Source organism: Aspergillus caelatus, assembly GCF_009193585.1.
Source record: "Aspergillus caelatus strain CBS 763.97 unplaced genomic scaffold BDV27scaffold_232, whole genome shotgun sequence".
In the NCBI taxonomy this organism is placed as follows: Eukaryota; Fungi; Ascomycota; class Eurotiomycetes; order Eurotiales; family Aspergillaceae; genus Aspergillus; species Aspergillus caelatus.
Window position 1 is genome coordinate 1 of NW_022475495.1, and position 15,341 is coordinate 15,341.

General features: G+C 50.5%; 6 protein-coding genes across 6 annotated transcripts; 3 read left to right on the plus strand and 3 right to left on the minus strand.

Annotated features, from left to right (window-relative positions):
* Positions 1-3,244, plus strand: BDV27DRAFT_135190 (uncharacterized protein). The gene has a single exon (XM_032068470.1). It carries the CDS (start codon positions 268-270, stop codon positions 2,911-2,913), a length of 2,646 nt encoding a protein of 881 aa, XP_031923103.1. The 5' UTR covers positions 1-267; the 3' UTR covers positions 2,914-3,244.
* Positions 3,245-3,303: 59 nt separating this feature from the next.
* Positions 3,304-3,874, minus strand: BDV27DRAFT_135191 (uncharacterized protein). Its single transcript, XM_032068471.1, has one exon. It carries the CDS (start codon positions 3,796-3,798, stop codon positions 3,349-3,351), a length of 450 nt encoding a protein of 149 aa, XP_031923104.1. The 5' UTR covers positions 3,799-3,874; the 3' UTR covers positions 3,304-3,348.
* A 153-nt stretch (positions 3,875-4,027) lies between these two features.
* Positions 4,028-5,950, plus strand: BDV27DRAFT_135193 (MetAP 2-2). Its single transcript, XM_032068472.1, has 6 exons — positions 4,028-4,120; positions 4,180-4,970; positions 5,024-5,287; positions 5,342-5,506; positions 5,557-5,643; positions 5,697-5,950. Exons 1-6 carry the CDS (start codon positions 4,078-4,080, stop codon positions 5,751-5,753), a joined length of 1,407 nt encoding a protein of 468 aa, XP_031923105.1. The 5' UTR covers positions 4,028-4,077; the 3' UTR covers positions 5,754-5,950.
* BDV27DRAFT_135194 (beta-lactamase/transpeptidase-like protein) lies at positions 5,927-6,871 on the minus strand (the record flags this gene model as incomplete). Its single annotated transcript, XM_032068473.1, has 1 exon — positions 5,927-6,871. A coding segment is annotated over exon 1 (781 nt), but the record flags the coding sequence as incomplete, so codon positions are not given.
* A 1,093-nt stretch (positions 6,872-7,964) lies between these two features.
* BDV27DRAFT_168166 (putative C6 transcription factor (Leu3)) lies at positions 7,965-10,745 on the minus strand (the record flags this gene model as incomplete). The annotated part of the gene is made up of 6 exons (XM_032074700.1): positions 7,965-8,555; positions 8,612-9,145; positions 9,196-9,461; positions 9,525-9,962; positions 10,015-10,472; positions 10,548-10,745. 6 exons carry the CDS (start codon positions 10,743-10,745, stop codon positions 8,248-8,250), a joined length of 2,202 nt encoding a protein of 733 aa, XP_031923107.1. The 3' UTR covers positions 7,965-8,247.
* A 557-nt stretch (positions 10,746-11,302) lies between these two features.
* BDV27DRAFT_135198 (uncharacterized protein) lies at positions 11,303-14,416 on the plus strand. The gene is made up of 2 exons (XM_032068474.1): positions 11,303-12,469; positions 12,534-14,416. The coding sequence occupies exons 1-2, from the start codon at positions 11,992-11,994 to the stop codon at positions 14,345-14,347; spliced, it is 2,292 nt and encodes a 763-aa protein (XP_031923108.1). The 5' UTR covers positions 11,303-11,991; the 3' UTR covers positions 14,348-14,416.
* The last annotated feature ends 925 nt before the right edge of the window (positions 14,417-15,341 follow it).

Below are 15,341 nucleotides of genomic sequence, written 5' to 3' on the forward strand. Positions count from 1 at the left end.
CTTATTTAATTTTATTTTCTCATTTTGTTGCCTTCGGTCGGATCGTAGTGTCGAAACTCGACCCTACAGATCAGATCGCCTTGCTTTCGCTATGCGACGCCAGCATTAACCCTCCTGGACCAATCTTATTCGAAACAGTCTTGGTATCATGATATTACTCCTCAGCGGCCCCATCGTTTGGTAATAGTATTCCAGTTTTGCCAACAATCCGGTGACCAACAACGTTGTGATTTCGGGCTTACGGTGCAGTTGGGCTCTTCGGTCAACATGCCCGGCATTGCTGGCACGTCTCCCGCCTCACTAGAGCACTTGGGCCGGCCGCTATTCAGGGCCCACAAGTCACTTCCCCGAAGGCCAAATGGCGATCCAAGTGTACATGTCATCCACGCGTCTCCATCTGACCCCATCGTTGACACTTCAAATGGCGGTGCTCACGCATCGGTGCCCGCTCTTCCTTTAACACCCCCTGGTGTTCCTCCAGATGAATCTCCAACTCCAAAACCGCTGGAAATGCAAAAGCTCGCCTCGCCGCACTCCATGTCTGGAACGGTGACACCTTCAAGACCATCGCACCCCCCAACCCCAGAAACGACGCCGCCTCGACTTCCTGCCACGACCTATCGACCTGGAATTGGCGGTCAATTCCGCCAGGCCTCTTGTTCGTCTCGTGCCGAGTCTTTCCAAACAGCATGCGAAATGATCTCCGACGGTGAGACCGAGACCCCTCACCGATCGTCCCCATCGTCGCGTCAGTCGACCAGGCAGAGGTCACTACAAAAGAGTGTTCAATCAGAACCCAAAGATGCCAGGCTAGAAGACACCACATCTATCGTTGACCACTCCGATGCCATGTTATTAAAGCCATCCCGGTACGAAGGTATCAACGGAGAATGGGCAACGGAGAACACCGACAGATTTGCTGCGTCACGTCAGAGGCGTAGGCGCTCAAGGAACCATTCCTCCGATTCTCCCCCCACCGCAAACGTACCGGAACAGCCTCAGGATACGTATAGCACAAGTGCACACGACTTGGATGTCCCACGAACGCGCGAGAGAAATGTACGCGTTCGAGTTCGAGATGCTCAGGACACCGGAGTCAGTCCATATCCAGAACAGTATTCTGAAAAGATCGACTGGAGCTCTCCGGAGGGCCGGACGGATTCCTACAACCACGATGATACTCGCCGATTTTCGGGCGTGTCCACATCATCTACAATAGAAGTAATGATTGTTGACACACCTGAGCCGTATAAACCCTCCCTTCGCCATACAGAGAAGAGGGTTTCGCTGCGTTCGACCAGCTCTCCCATCACGAGGTCAGAGCGTGGATCCCTGGTCTCGAATCCAGATTCGCAGCACCGCTTGGTTCACAAAGCTGCCCGTATTTCTGAAAATGATCGCAGAAGTATCGCGTCGGAGATGTCCACCTCTGAGGGCTCAACCCAGGGTGGCCCTCGGCAGCATGTGGAGGTTGTTCCGGTCGTGGTGATCCCGGAGCGGCATTCATCTTTGAAATCCTCGGCCTCGACCAGCAGAAAGCCGTCGAATGCCAGCTCTCAGCCATCGAGCCGCCGAACACGGACGAGATCGGGGAGCAGACCGGAGTCAGTTGATCGCCCGCCCCAAAAGAGACGTACTCTGTCGAATTCCAGTGCGCCCACCCATCAGGACACAGACTGCAGGGGTCGCAGTCTTGGTCGGCCCATTATCCCTCCACGCAGCTCGTCGTTATCTGCGCCGACCAGCCAGAATAACTCACGAGCCACGTCCCTTACATCAGTGAGCTCGCGGAATCAGCCGACGGCGGTGGAGACCGAAAAGCAAAACCAGCAGCCTGAGCCCAAGAAGGCACCCCTAGTACGTGACCGGGCCGATGTATTGAAGACACAGTCCATTCTTATCGGGGTAGAGGACATGGCCCATTTACGCTCGCCGTCAGGGGCTTTCACGCTAGGGTCAATCCCGTCGTCATCGCCAGGACTAGTTGAGATTAGTGAAGCTACTCTAGTGCCATTTTTCCCACACAACAATGAATCTCTCCTACTGGTCGACCCACAGCACCAGCCTGGCTCTCAAGGGCTAGCAATTCGAGTGGAATACCAAGGCAGTCCGGCAAAGCCGGAATTCCCTCAAAGCCCAGGACTGGGGGAGATACACTCCCCGCTGCAGAACCCGCGCCAGCCACCGAATCCTCCAGTGTGTAAGGTCAGTCCTCCCACCCCGGTGAATGAGGCAGATCGCGAGCCCGAAAGGGGCACAGGAAATGGGGAGACGGGTGAGCAGCCCCCTCGCCGATTCGGGTCGATTCGACGCCCTTGGAAGCTCCGACCTCGTTCTGATTCCTTTAATTCCATTGCCCGATCATTCTCAGTGACATCGGCGAAAAATCGCATGGCAGGGAAAGATATTGACGGCAAACTCCACCCGTTCTGGAGGCCTCGTCGATTTTGGGAAGATACATCGGAATCCGAAGACCAATCCCCTCGAGAACAAAACTTTCGTCCTTCCACGTTAGAGGCGGACCAAGTCATTAGCAACTCCTTGGGGATGCCACAACAGCGGGTTGTGTTTCAAGGGCCTCCCATTTCTCCTCGCAGCATTGACACAAAACGGTCTTTCGATGAGGCGGCTTCCCGTCGCCAGGCCCGGGACAGTCTCGTGGGCAGTCGAGTATTCATGCCTGAGGCGTTGTATTCGCAAACTTCTCTTCACCAGCGACGGTATCGCTCCCTCTCATGGTGGCGATTGCGGCTTCGGTTTGGTTCTGTGCGCAGCTTCCGTAAGCGTTTGAGACGCAGTTGGCAGCACCGTGCCGAGGGCAAGCGAGAGGCCCGACGCGAGGCACTGAAGCAGAGCATTGGTGAAGCTGTCCTCGTGGACTCCAGCACGCAGACGCGGAGTATGGTGCAGTAACTTTTACGGCATGATCGATGATACTCGAGGATGACCAGCATGACACGACCGATATGACGAATGACAATCATGCATAAACGATCCATGTTTCTTCTCTTGTTCTTTATATGCTCTTTTTCTTTAATGTGTTTATCTTTCTGTTGCAACTATATTGATGCTTGATGAGTCACGAATGATGGACCCACGGAACACGAGATCCAGCACGATGATTGTTCGGGCGCTGTGGCATTTCGCATTATGTGTGTTCTCTGTATCATACGCCTACTTTGATGAGATTATAAACTTGCCCCCATCACGAGAAATACAAAGATAACAAATGCACAATCGTAACATATATATTGACCTTTGTCCCTGAATCTTATAGATCTATGTAGCTAAAGAAACATGAACGGACAAGTAAGTAGATGTCAAGTGTGAAGAAAGAAACGGACTGAATCACTTCCATCTCCCCATCCTGCCCCTAACAGCCAACCCTCCGTACTCCGCCTCCCTCTCCTTCTTCCTCCTCAATTCCTCCTCCTTTTCTTTAACGTAAACATTTCCCTCTCCGAGTCCTTCACCTTCCCTCCGCAGCCGATCCACCGCCTTCACATTCTCCCACAAGGCCGGATCCAAGAACGGCTGCGGACCGGACGAGAAATCATACTCGACAGTCGTGGACCGGGACTTTAACTCCACATGGTGATTCCTTGAGGTAGATTTAGCTTTGGATTTGGATTTGGATTCGGACACTGCCGATGTAGACGTAGAAGTTGATGTTGAACGAATATGGATCGGCGGGTATGTAGCGGTCGTGTTAGAGAGGGTGGGGTTCTTGGGGGCGGCAAGAGGCCGTTTGGAGGGGATTAGAAGTGTGGGAGACGGCCGTGATGTTTGGAATGCCATTCTATATACACGTATATGTGATACTAGTGGGTATATGCTATTGTACAAGTTGGTGTTCTCAACACGGTGATAAAACAGGGAGTAAGTAAAAGTAATTAATACATACTACTCCCAAGAGTCAAACTAGGCAGGTAAGCGCTATACCCAAACAGGAACTAGCGGGAGGTCAGCCCTGGGGCTCGTATGACAACTTTGAAAATTGAAACTGCAACCCATGCCATCTCTCATCAACTGTAACCACTCTTGGGTGTTTTTCAAGATCAGATTCTTCATGTCGAGATGGGTTCCAAAACATATGAAGGCGAGGGCCAGAGACGCGGTAGTATGAATCCAACCCAATTCCATGATTTAGTAAGAGTTGTGCTGATTCATTCCTTGCAGATGACCCGTCCAACTCAACCAGTCCCAATTCTGCTGGCGGAGAGCCGCGAGGCGCTCATCTGTCCCGGGATGGCGACGGCAGTTTGGGGGATGGCGATGGGGGTGACGGTGCCGATGGAGACGATAAGGATGGCGCCGTTGCCGCCACCTCATTAACCCAACAACAGCCTTCGTCGGAAACGACCAATAAGAAGAAGAAACGAAGAAAGCCCAAGAAGAAAACCTCGGCCTCAAAGCAGTCCTCGCCGCCACGGGTCCCACTGGATGACCTTTTTCCTACGGGCCAGTTCCCAGTCGGTGAGATCCACGAGTATGGACCCGTCGTCGAGGGTACAGCTCGCACGACGGCCGAGGAAGTCCGATACCTGTCTCGGAATCATCTTCAGGATGACAGTGTCCTTAACGATTATCGCAAGGCAGCAGAGATACATCGTCAGGTCCGACACTGGACTCAGGAGAACGTTCGACCTGGCCAAACTCTCACGGAGATTGCCGTGGGCATTGAGGATGGCGTGAGAGCGCTGCTGGACAATGCTGGCCTCGAGACTGGTCAGTGTCTCCAGTCGGGAATGGGATTTCCCACTGGACTCGCTTTGAATGATTGCGTTGCGCATTACACACCTAATCCGGGCCAAAAAGATATCGTCTTGCAAGCAAGCGATGTGATGAAGGTGGACTTTGGTGTCCATATAAATGGTTGGATTGTTGACAGTGCGTTTACAATGTCGTTTGACCCAACCTACGACAATTTACTTGCCGCCGTGAAGGATGCTACGAACACCGGTATCAAGGTAGGAAAGAGTCCTGGTGTCTCGGAGGTTAGGGCGCAGCTAACGCTTTTCAGAATGCTGGAGTCGATGTTCGTATCAGCGATGTCAGTGCTGCCATCCAGGAGGCGATGGAAAGCTATGAGGTTGAAATCGGCGGCAAAGTGTTCCCTGTGAAGCCGGTACGCGATATTAGTGGGCATAATATCAATCGTTATCAGATTCACGGTGGGAAGTCGATTCCATTTGTGAAAAATTCCAGCCAAACAAAGATGGAAGAGGGGGAGATCTTTGCCATCGAGACATTTGGCTCGACGGGCCGTGGCTCTACAGTGGAAGGCGTACGTTTCCCCTTGCTTGCTTGAGATGAGTTCAAGTGCTCACAGACAGGCTAGTTTGGCGTCTATGGGTATGGAAAAGACCCGAACGCACCGAAGAGGGTGGTGTCCCCTCTCGCCTCGGCCAGATCTCTCTACAAGACGATCAACGAAAATTTCGGCTCGATTGTCTTCTGTCGCCGCTACCTCGAACGGCTTGGAGTTGAGCGCTATTTAGCTGGTGTAAGTACTTATCATCCTGTCTACTGGAAAGTGTGCTCATTCTGGAACAGATGAACAGTCTTGTAAACAATGGGATTGTGGAGCAATATGCGCCTCTAATGGATGTGAAGGGATCATACTCGGCACAGTTTGAACATGTGAGTATGCTCTTATACTGCGACGAAGAACCAGGGCTAACCCTGTTTTGCAGACTATATTGTTGCGAGAGTCGTGCAAGGAGGTGATCAGCCGTGGAAGTGACTATTGACTTCTTTTGCGTGCAGCATCAGTGGTATAGGGCACTGCTCCCTTTGAATCATTATGCTTGACGCCATCCAACATGGCTCATGCTTGACACTCGTTCACAATCTAGTTTTCCGGCCATCCAACATGGCACGTTATGCTGATTAGATAGCTTAAGTAGGACATCTATTACTCACAATGCTCAAGATGACTTACGTTCTGCTCTTTTGTTAATAATTTGACTTGAGAATCCGACATCAGTAGATATAGTAACTATTACAGAGAATCAATTTACCCTGCGAAACCAGATCAACTCCCCATCCATCGTCGGCTCCAGATCGACACCAACTTCTCTCACTCCCTCCGGACCAAGTCTGAACTCAGCACGAACAACCTCATGATCGCGAGGATCTGTATACTTCTCCTGCAACCTCGCCAACCAAAACTCCCCACTAACATGCTCCAACGCAATCATCATACTAAACTCCTGACTCCGCCGATCAGCAACCAGCTCCTTCCCCTCCACATCAGGCCCCAAATCCATAGCTCCATATCCGGGATGCCAATAAACCCCAGCATACTCCCCAATCTCCAACGCCGGCCTCAAAACCGGACAAGGCAAAACCGGATACAGGCGATTCCTCACACACGCCAACTCCTCCCTCCGCCTCTCCTGCTTCTCCCTAATAACCGCTCCCCAATCCACCCGCTCCCCAACCGGCGTCCCCAATAACCCATCCAACAAAGCCATATACAAAACCTGCTGCATCTGATTACTCGTCACCGTCGAATTCCCCATGACAACCAGTCCCCAGTCCCGCCCAGGGAGAAACATCATCACCGACCCAAACCCCCCAATACTCCCCGTATGCCACACAACCTTCTCCCCCCGGTAGTAATCCACCCGCCACCCAAGCGCATACAGATGCGGCCCCGGGAACGGATTCGTCGCCCCGGTCATCGTCACTACCCGCGGCTCCACAAGTGCTGCATGTCCGTCTCTGCTCAATGGCCTGCTCTGATCCATCATGCATCGTACCCACTTCGCATAATCCTCTACGTTGCTGATCATGCAACCGGCCCCCGATAACTCCGTATACTCGGGGTAGTCTATCTCGACAAATCCAGAAGAAGAAGAAGAAGAAGAAGAAGAAGGAAAAGAGGCATCCCAGACATACGCCCCAGCCAACTCATCCGGCCTACTATCCACCGCATCACGGAGCGTCCAATACGTAGCGTCCATGTGTTGTAGTGGACCCCAGATTCTTTCTCGGAGGAAGGCCCCCAAGTCACGCCCGGTGAGGGTTTCAATCGCGTGCGAAACAGCCGTGTACATGAAACTGTTGTACATGTATGTCGTCCGGATCGCGGCTGTCATGGGTAGATGGCGGAGTCTTCTTACCTCGTCTTTAGGGGTGGATGAGTTGTCGGGCCGGAAATGGTATGAGTGTTCTGGGAGGCCTGTTCGGTGGGAGAGGGCGTCTTCCAGGGTGATGTGTTCGGTGGCGTAAGCGTCTGGGAGGACGAAATCGGAGCGGATTATGGTTGAAAGAGGTGTTGTCCAGGTTAGGGGTTGAGACTCGTCGTCGATGAGGAGGGATAGGGCTGCTGCTGTGAAGGATTTGGTGGTACTGGCTGTGTAGTAGAGGGTTTGCGGGGTGGCGGGCGTGTTGGGGTATTTGGATATGCCGTAGCCCTGATGGTTTTTTATTTTAATTAATTAGTTGATTTGGTTGATTGCCTTGGTTAGGTGGGTTGGTGTATATAGCGGTTAAAAGTTCATATATATATACCTTGGTGAATGTATCCGGACCATCGATGATGGCGATTGATGTGCCCGGAACGTGCCATTTGGCTAGGAGGGTGTGGACGAGATCGTCGAATTCGGGGGTAAAGGGAGATGTTCCGCGTTGCATGCTTGTTGTGTCAATTGGCATTTCAGAGAAGAGAGGTTGATCTAGTGTTCGAGGGTATGTACATTCCTTATATATTATGATGTTTTCTAACCTTCTGAGGAATAAGCACTAGTTATATTAAAAGCAAAGGAAGGATTCTCGTAATTGTTCCATGTTTGATTCCAGACCCTCCGCTAAGCATTAGTGCTTTTACTTAGTACCATGGCTAAGCCTCACTTAAGACCTGCTAGTGAGGTCTTGACGGGAGGTGCTTAAGCTTGGTTTTAACTTAATAAGAAGTAAATATTATTATTAGAGGTAAACTGTTAATTAGTTCAGCTGCTTAAGATCCATGGCCCGGACTTGTCGTGCCATGGACGTACGATACGGATCTTGATCTTGCATGTAACGGTAATCTTAATAATCATTTCTTCGTCGATGGTGATCGTCTGAACATCGTCCATGTCTGTGGTCTCGAAGAGCAGCAATGCATTATTCAAAACAGTTCGACCAGACTCCTCGGGTATATATATATACAAATACACGCAGGATATGTAGTAAATCAGTCCTTAAAAACGCCAGTAATCGTAACATAGTAGCAAATCAAACCATTGTCGGTCAAGGTTATGCGATACCTTGTGCCTCCATCCCTGACATCGTAGAATATGAGTATGGCAAGTCGACCAAACCATCCAGCAGCCAATTTAATGGGTCAAAAACTTCGTAGTTGGGCTCCATAAGCCCGCTTGGTAGTCCCGGGACGCTGCTACCAGACTGAACACCCAAAGTGGCTTGCGGAAGAATGGGAGCAGGTGCCAGGCTAGGATCTCCTCCAATACCAGGAGTGGAGCTAGAGGTATGTGCTGCTCCAACGGATGATGCTGCAGAAGATTCAGCGTTAGAATCTGGGTTGGTCGGGTTCTTAAGATAGGCTGCATTTCTGATTAGTCCCTAGCAACACAATGCGTCTTCGCTTGGATAAACAAACCTTCGAGATTCCGACCTTTCGTCCGCGCGTCTTCTCGCCAACGCCATACCGAGTCAAAAAGAAGCGACATACTCATGCGACACCGGACTTTCAGCATCAAGGAATCGTCCATTTCCGAGCTTTCAGTGGTCGGTTTGGGGCTTGGTGTACTCTGCAACCTCCACATCTGGGCTAGAACTTCGGCCAGCCGCTCCGGGAGGTCATTACTTGACACTGATACTCCCCGGATAGCCCAAATGGTCCGGTTGAAAAGAGTCTTGGTATAATCCATATTTATGTGAGAGGCAAAAAAGCTCGTGCCCAGCTTCAGCAGCGTACAGCCTGCTGCTACCATCATCTGATAGATGTAATACGGCGTGTAGGAGAGTACCGGACCCACCTCCGTCTCTAGGTTCATAGCAGCCTCCAGAAATGTTCTGGTTGCAACATACAAAGAAAGAAGACGGTCACGGTAGTCTTTCTCAGTAGTGTCGTCGAAAAAGACCGACAGATGTAAGTGCAGGTTGGCAGCGCGAAGATAAAGATCGGTAATGCCTGGGCAGATTAGTATGTTTCGCAATCATGTCTCCATGGATAAGGCTCACAATCATTCTGAGCCTTCAGCTGCGACTCGAGTTCATCGAAATCCCGAGTAAAAAAGGAGATCATCGTCGATCGTTCCTGGTCATTACAGAGCCCAACAGGGTCTCGGTGGTTGGTATAGAGTGCTCTGGTGACCTTGTCACAGAATTTTTCGATCTGAAGGCGCGCACGGATACCTTCAGGTAACTTGTAGTTTGGATCCAGTGACTCGCTCGACAGTGTCCAGTCATACCAAGTGGACGGTGGCTGCCCGTACCCGGTCGCAACCCTAGATAACGCCTGTCAGGATAAAGATGATCCCAGAGGTTTAGAACAATGAGTGAAGACATACCGTTGTGCAACAACATTGCAGATCGCCCACGTCCTCACTTTATCTTTCAGCTCTTCTTCGATAAGCTCCACCCTGAATTTACTGAAATCTTGAGCATATGACGGGCGGTGTAGACCGAGCTGCATGGCCACCTGCATCATCATCCCACAGAGCATAAAGGTGGGATCGGTAGAGGTACTGCTGGTGGGGAATGGCCATGTACAAAGCAAGCAAAGAGCTTTCACAACATGATAGCTTTGTGGAATGTCTGCCAACGTACTCCATACTAAACGCGAAACGGGGCCTGCCAGAGAGTTCAGAAGGTGCGTATCGGGCTGATAACGCCGTGCCCCAACGCTGATGATAGTCCAGAACAGTAAGGGTGATGCATTATAATATTCATCGGGTGATTGTCCTCGTTCAAGGAATGGAAGAAAAGGATGATAGAACGTAAAGTACCTAGCAGCTTTAGGAAATGTACCCAAGGCACCATATCTAGACCGAGACTTACAGATCAAACAATTCTGTCACTCTCTCCGGCACGACAACAACATCTTCTATCCGCTTGAAGTGGTGGCTCCCATTTCTCATATAGTTGGAACTATCGAAGCCCGAACGTAGGTCCAGAAGCGATGCGACTGCTTCGTGAGAGCCCATATACTGATCGGAAGACATGCCAGAGGGCGTGTGATAAACGCCAGCCGGACTGACATGGCTAGAGGGTTCCTGTTTGGGAGTGTGTTGGGCCGATTGTATGGACGGTGGTTGTTGTTGTTGGGGCATAGACGTGACAGCATTCGCCTGGACGTTGGCAATCTGCTTCCTCAGCTCGATGATCTCTCTTTCCATTTCCGCATTGCGACTGCGCTTCCCAATTCTCTTGAAGTTGGATTCGATTTTACAGTCAAGTTTCAAGCGACGACAACGGGAGCAGTCCATCCATGGGTCTTGAACTACATCGCAGCGCAACTGCCGTAACGAAGTATAGGATTAGTCTAGCCCGTGAGGGCAACAAGTGTAGTCTTGGGTGGTTCAGGTGCTCACCTTCTGCTGACGACATTCATTGCAGGCACGCTTCACAGGCTGCCTTTTCTTCTCCTCACGAAGCTCGTTCTCTTCCACGTCATCCACGCTGCCAGGAGAACTGTCTAACCCCGCCATGGCGACAGTGCGCTTCCTGGCTGGTCCCACGCCATCGGGCCCGCCAGTAGCCGAAGCAGATGGATGGCTGACACCTCCCATTACGGGACTGGTGGCAGCAGGAGCATTATTCCCTGCACTTGGCTCCAGAATTCCCCCCTGCAGGCTCCCGCCTCCGATTCCGCTGGGCAGTGCTCCGAGTGACGCCAGGCTGGTTGCGGGTGAGTCGACCGATAAAGCTCGGACGGCAGAAAAAAAAAAGTTTGGCGTGGCTAATCACCACGCAATTTTCCACACAAACCCAAGAGCGGGGGGGGGAGGAAGCAAAATAATAATAGAACAATAAGCTAATGAATACAGGGTATAGATGTCACACCAAATAATATGGACTATTTTCAAACTACCGTCTTTTCCAACTCGGTCGACTGGATGATCAGATCCCCTCAGCGATGGATGAGTAACAACAGTGGGTGGGGGGGAGGCGGATTGAGAAGCTGTCCGATCTCGCTCTCACGTGGTTCCCCCGTCGCACGTGATGATAACGGGAAGGCTTAATGAGATGGAGATAATAATAGCAGGACCCTTTCTCTTAGTACTACGCTCTTAAGATCCATTCTCTCTCTCTCTCTCTCTTTCTCTCTCTATAGTTCGAAGTATTACTTGACTATGCCCTTGTGTTTTCCTGTCTAGTACCTGTCATGGTCTAAGTGACTTGGCAAATGCACTTCATGTGAAAGAGCATACGAGCCGCATTTCTCCGCCTCGTTGCATTGTAGATCTCCCATTCCGCATCTCTTGGAATCTTATCACACATTTCGATGTCCGCTGGAACAAAGGGATCGAAAGTTAGCCGACATTAGGAACCGCTTCGTATCGTCAAATGCTACCGAGTTTGCTAGGGATCACCCCACCTAAAATTAACTACACATCGTATTCCCGAGGCTGTGTCGCTCATTGCCCCATGATAGGCATTGAGCCTTGCACTGCCGCTAGGACGCATCCCAATGATCGTCCTCCAACCTGGTGATGGACAGAAAAGCTTGTTGGTTGTTGCTGCAATGCGACGCTAGTGGGTTGCCCGACTTTCTAGAAACAATGCCTCTCCACAAATGCAGATGTGTTGTTCACAACCCTCCACAATGATATTCTTCGTCTTTGATTCGCTCATCCATGGATCATCGCCCCCCCATTGTACTGTTTGCCCGGCGACGCATCACCAAACCATCCTCTGACATCACAGGGACTTAAATCTACGTATAATCATTACATATAAACCAGCATAATTCCTCCCATGCTGATCGAATACCGATATATCTCATGCATATGAACCTTCAGTCGTTTTAACAAGATGAAATCGTCTCCTTTCGAAAAGATCACGGAAGACGTCGCGGAGGTTGAACCTCCCGCGTACGGTCAGATTGACGAGCCTCCCCTAGTAATACCACCGTTGGACTTGTTCCAAACGGCTGGACCACCTGTTTGTTCGACGGTCACCCAAGACCAATGTATTGCTCATCTCAAGTTCTTAGCAGCACTCGCCGATCTACGCGACAACATCACTAGTATCAACCGTTTATTTAACATCAATGATCCTGACCCAGCTGTTTTTGGAGATAGCATAGACGAGGCATGTGCTCGTGTCAAAGAAAAGCGATGGGCTGTGTACACAGCCAGGGCGGTCGACCGCTACACGACTTGGTGGCAGAAGTGCATCCAATTCCCTGAACGATGCCCTAAGCTCCATGACCTAGAGGACGACAGTTATGACTCGATTACCGAGAACGACAAGCCGTACAACTGGTCTTCGAAGACAATGCCCCCTCTAGGTGAGCCAAGCTTTGAACCGGCCTTTATCAACTACCACAAGCTGCTGACAGATTTCTCTATCAGATATTCTAATGGTGTGGCACGCACATATGCTGAACCCTAGGGTCTTTCTTGAAGATTGCATTCGGGGGGGTGCCATGGGATTTTGGGCGGCTGGTTTCCCTTGGGAAGTCATCAACTCCTGTCTCGACGATCAAACCATGGAATACCGTGCTGGACAGGCAGCGGTAGCCCGCTTTCAGCAGAAAACTGGTCTGCCCTGGGACAATCTGAAATGTTCATCGAAGAAGCTCCTCACTTGTCCTAGCTGTAAGCACGAGCTGTCCGTGCCCTGGACCGAAGCGCAGATATCCGTCCCACTCGATGAAGCATTTGACTCCTGCCGTGGCTTCGCAGATCAAAATTTCCAAAAGACATGTCCAGTCTGTAACTTTCAAATCACACACGAGGAACTAAAGATCGAGAAGTTTCGGAAAGACGTTAGGGCGTTTTGGGCTTCGGATGTGCCGATGCCTGGAACGTTCTATGATGTTAGGGGTGTGCCCAAAGCCGTCACGGTCTCGAGTCGAAAGAAAAGGCAGTCCATATTCCCTAATCGTTTAATCAAGGCGATAGGCACCATCATTCTTTCTCAGACCGACCCAACGGACAATAGCTGCAGGACAATGGTGGCATTGCGCGACAATCTACAGTCCAAGATCAAGAGCCGGGAAACCATGCGAAGGGTCAACCCAGATTCAGGCATCTCCTCATTATATCCAGAAGAGAAGGTGGCATTCCGTCGGATGATGGCTCGCTACTGGGATAATCATACTCTGTTCGCTCTAGACCTGGTTGGTGCTGTCATTCGACAAGGGACTTTTGTTCAAAAAATGGACAACATTGATTGGCTCCACTCGCCTACAGTGAAGGCAACCATGGACCGTTTGATCAGGAAATATGAAGTCTTCTTCCAAATCATATCCCAAAACCCACGCAACATGGCTGTCCCAACTCTGGATGTCGATCTCGCCTGGCATACTCATCAACTGACGCCTTCAAGATATTTTGACTACTCCATCTTTACAACACGGCAACACACCAGGGTTCCGAATTTCATTGATCATGACGACAAAGTCGAAGAAACCAAACTATCGGATGCATTCGAATGGACTAGCAAAATGTACAAGAAACTCACCAAAGGTGATATCTACAGCGAGTGCACTTGCTGGTACTGTGAGGCTATTCGAGCTCCGGATCTCAGCGACGGCATCTTTGTCTCCCAGTCAACCTCCCGAGCTCGCGACGCAGCCGCCAATCTCCACAATCGGCCAGATATATCTTCGGATCCGGACAAGAACCCCCATATCTCCGCGCACAGTGCTGTGCCAGCGGAAACAAAGAAGACACGTGCCGGCTTCGATCCTCGATACGTAAAGTATCTAAAGCTTCAAAGCAATTACCAAAGGGCACGCCGTCGTGCAGAGAAGCGAGATCGCAAACAAGGCAACAAGGAACGGGACCGTACTTCAGATGCCAGCCTTTATGCCATGGCATATGGTTATCCGGTATATGTGCCATACTATGCCCCGTACATGGCTGACCCCTGCGTGCACTCCAATGCATATGCTTCGAATCCAGGCTGCATGAGCTTCGTCGCCGGGGCCCCTGGAAACTGTGCTGCAGGGACCTGTGGAGGCGCTGTTGCGGCAGGCGGCTGCGGTGGAATGGGAGGGGGATGCGCTGGTGGATGTGCTGGTGGGGGGGGCGGAGGAGCGGGTGGATGTGGATCAGGAGGTGGTAGCGCAGGTTGCGGTGGGAGTAGCAGTGGAGGAGGCGGGGGCGGGGGCTGTGGAGGAGGCGGTGGTGGTGGAGGCTGTGGCGGAGGTGGTTGCTGAAGAGGTTATAAGCCTGTACACTTGCTTCAAATTATGGTTATGTAACTCCAGCGTGTTTGGAAATCGTTGCTTGTGAATTTTATATACTCGATACCCTGAATTAATACGATTTTCAACAATGACTACTGGAGAAAGAGGTTCTTATTTTCATAACTAACCAAGCCCAAGTATAACATCCGAATCAGGCGACCAAGATGCTCTACTTCGATGGTTCCTTCCAGTGGATACTAATGGTAGAGGATAGCACCTGTCCTATATGTCCAAAGAACATATATAATTCCGTTGCTCACCTGCAGATCAGCAGTGTGCACTTTTTGGTGATTACCATGGTATGTTTCAACTTATAATATATCTCCAAAACAACACGCCAAGTCCATCTTTGCTTTCGTGCAGTACAATCTAAAACCCAGACTTTTCTTGCATGTACGGATGATAAGAAATTCTCCGATACATCGATGAACTTTACTTGAGGCCCGATTAAAGGGAAAGTACGGAGTACGGGCCGCCAAATCCAATCGGGGCGGCGCTAAACCTGACTCGGGAACAAGACGCAGATACTAATGTACAGAGACCAATTCTCAGGACAAATTTCAAAATATGATGAGATCACCAGGAAATTGGTACATAATAAGCAATAGAATAACATGCATCATCAATGCTATGTACATCTGTAACACTATTTCACCCATTCACGCATATATGGCCAATAACACCGTCCGGCAATGGTTGCCAAGATCCATCGTAGATTGCAACTACTGCTGCATTCGGAAAACAACTGGAACTGCAACCTTAGGGAAGAGTATGCCATTCCACGGTTACGAGGTCGCAGGGTTGTATTGAGGAGGTTATATACGTAACCATTAGGTTATACTGGTTGTTTTGGTCTGGTCTGATCCCCTGGTCCCTTGGATATATAAAGCTTCGGGTACCTGAGTTGAAAGGCTCTTCCACATTCTTGTTTATCTATATACATACATACATATCTTCCGTTCTC

Coding starts and splice junctions, on each gene's coding strand:
- BDV27DRAFT_135190 (XM_032068470.1), top strand. CDS start 268: ATGCCCGGCATTGCTGGCACGTCTCCCGCCTCACTAGAGCACTTGGGC.
- BDV27DRAFT_135191 (XM_032068471.1), bottom strand. CDS start 3,798: ATGGCATTCCAAACATCACGGCCGTCTCCCACACTTCTAATCCCCTCC.
- BDV27DRAFT_135193 (XM_032068472.1), top strand. CDS start 4,078: ATGGGTTCCAAAACATATGAAGGCGAGGGCCAGAGACGCGGTA. Junction 4,971..5,023: donor CTACGAACACCGGTATCAAG/GTAGGAAAGAGT, acceptor AACGCTTTTCAG/AATGCTGGAGTCGATGTTCG. Junction 5,507..5,556: donor TTGAGCGCTATTTAGCTGGT/GTAAGTACTTAT, acceptor ATTCTGGAACAG/ATGAACAGTCTTGTAAACAA.
- BDV27DRAFT_135198 (XM_032068474.1), top strand. CDS start 11,992: ATGAAATCGTCTCCTTTCGAAAAGATCACGGAAGACGTCGCGGAGGTT. Junction 12,470..12,533: donor GAAGACAATGCCCCCTCTAG/GTGAGCCAAGCT, acceptor TTTCTCTATCAG/ATATTCTAATGGTGTGGCAC.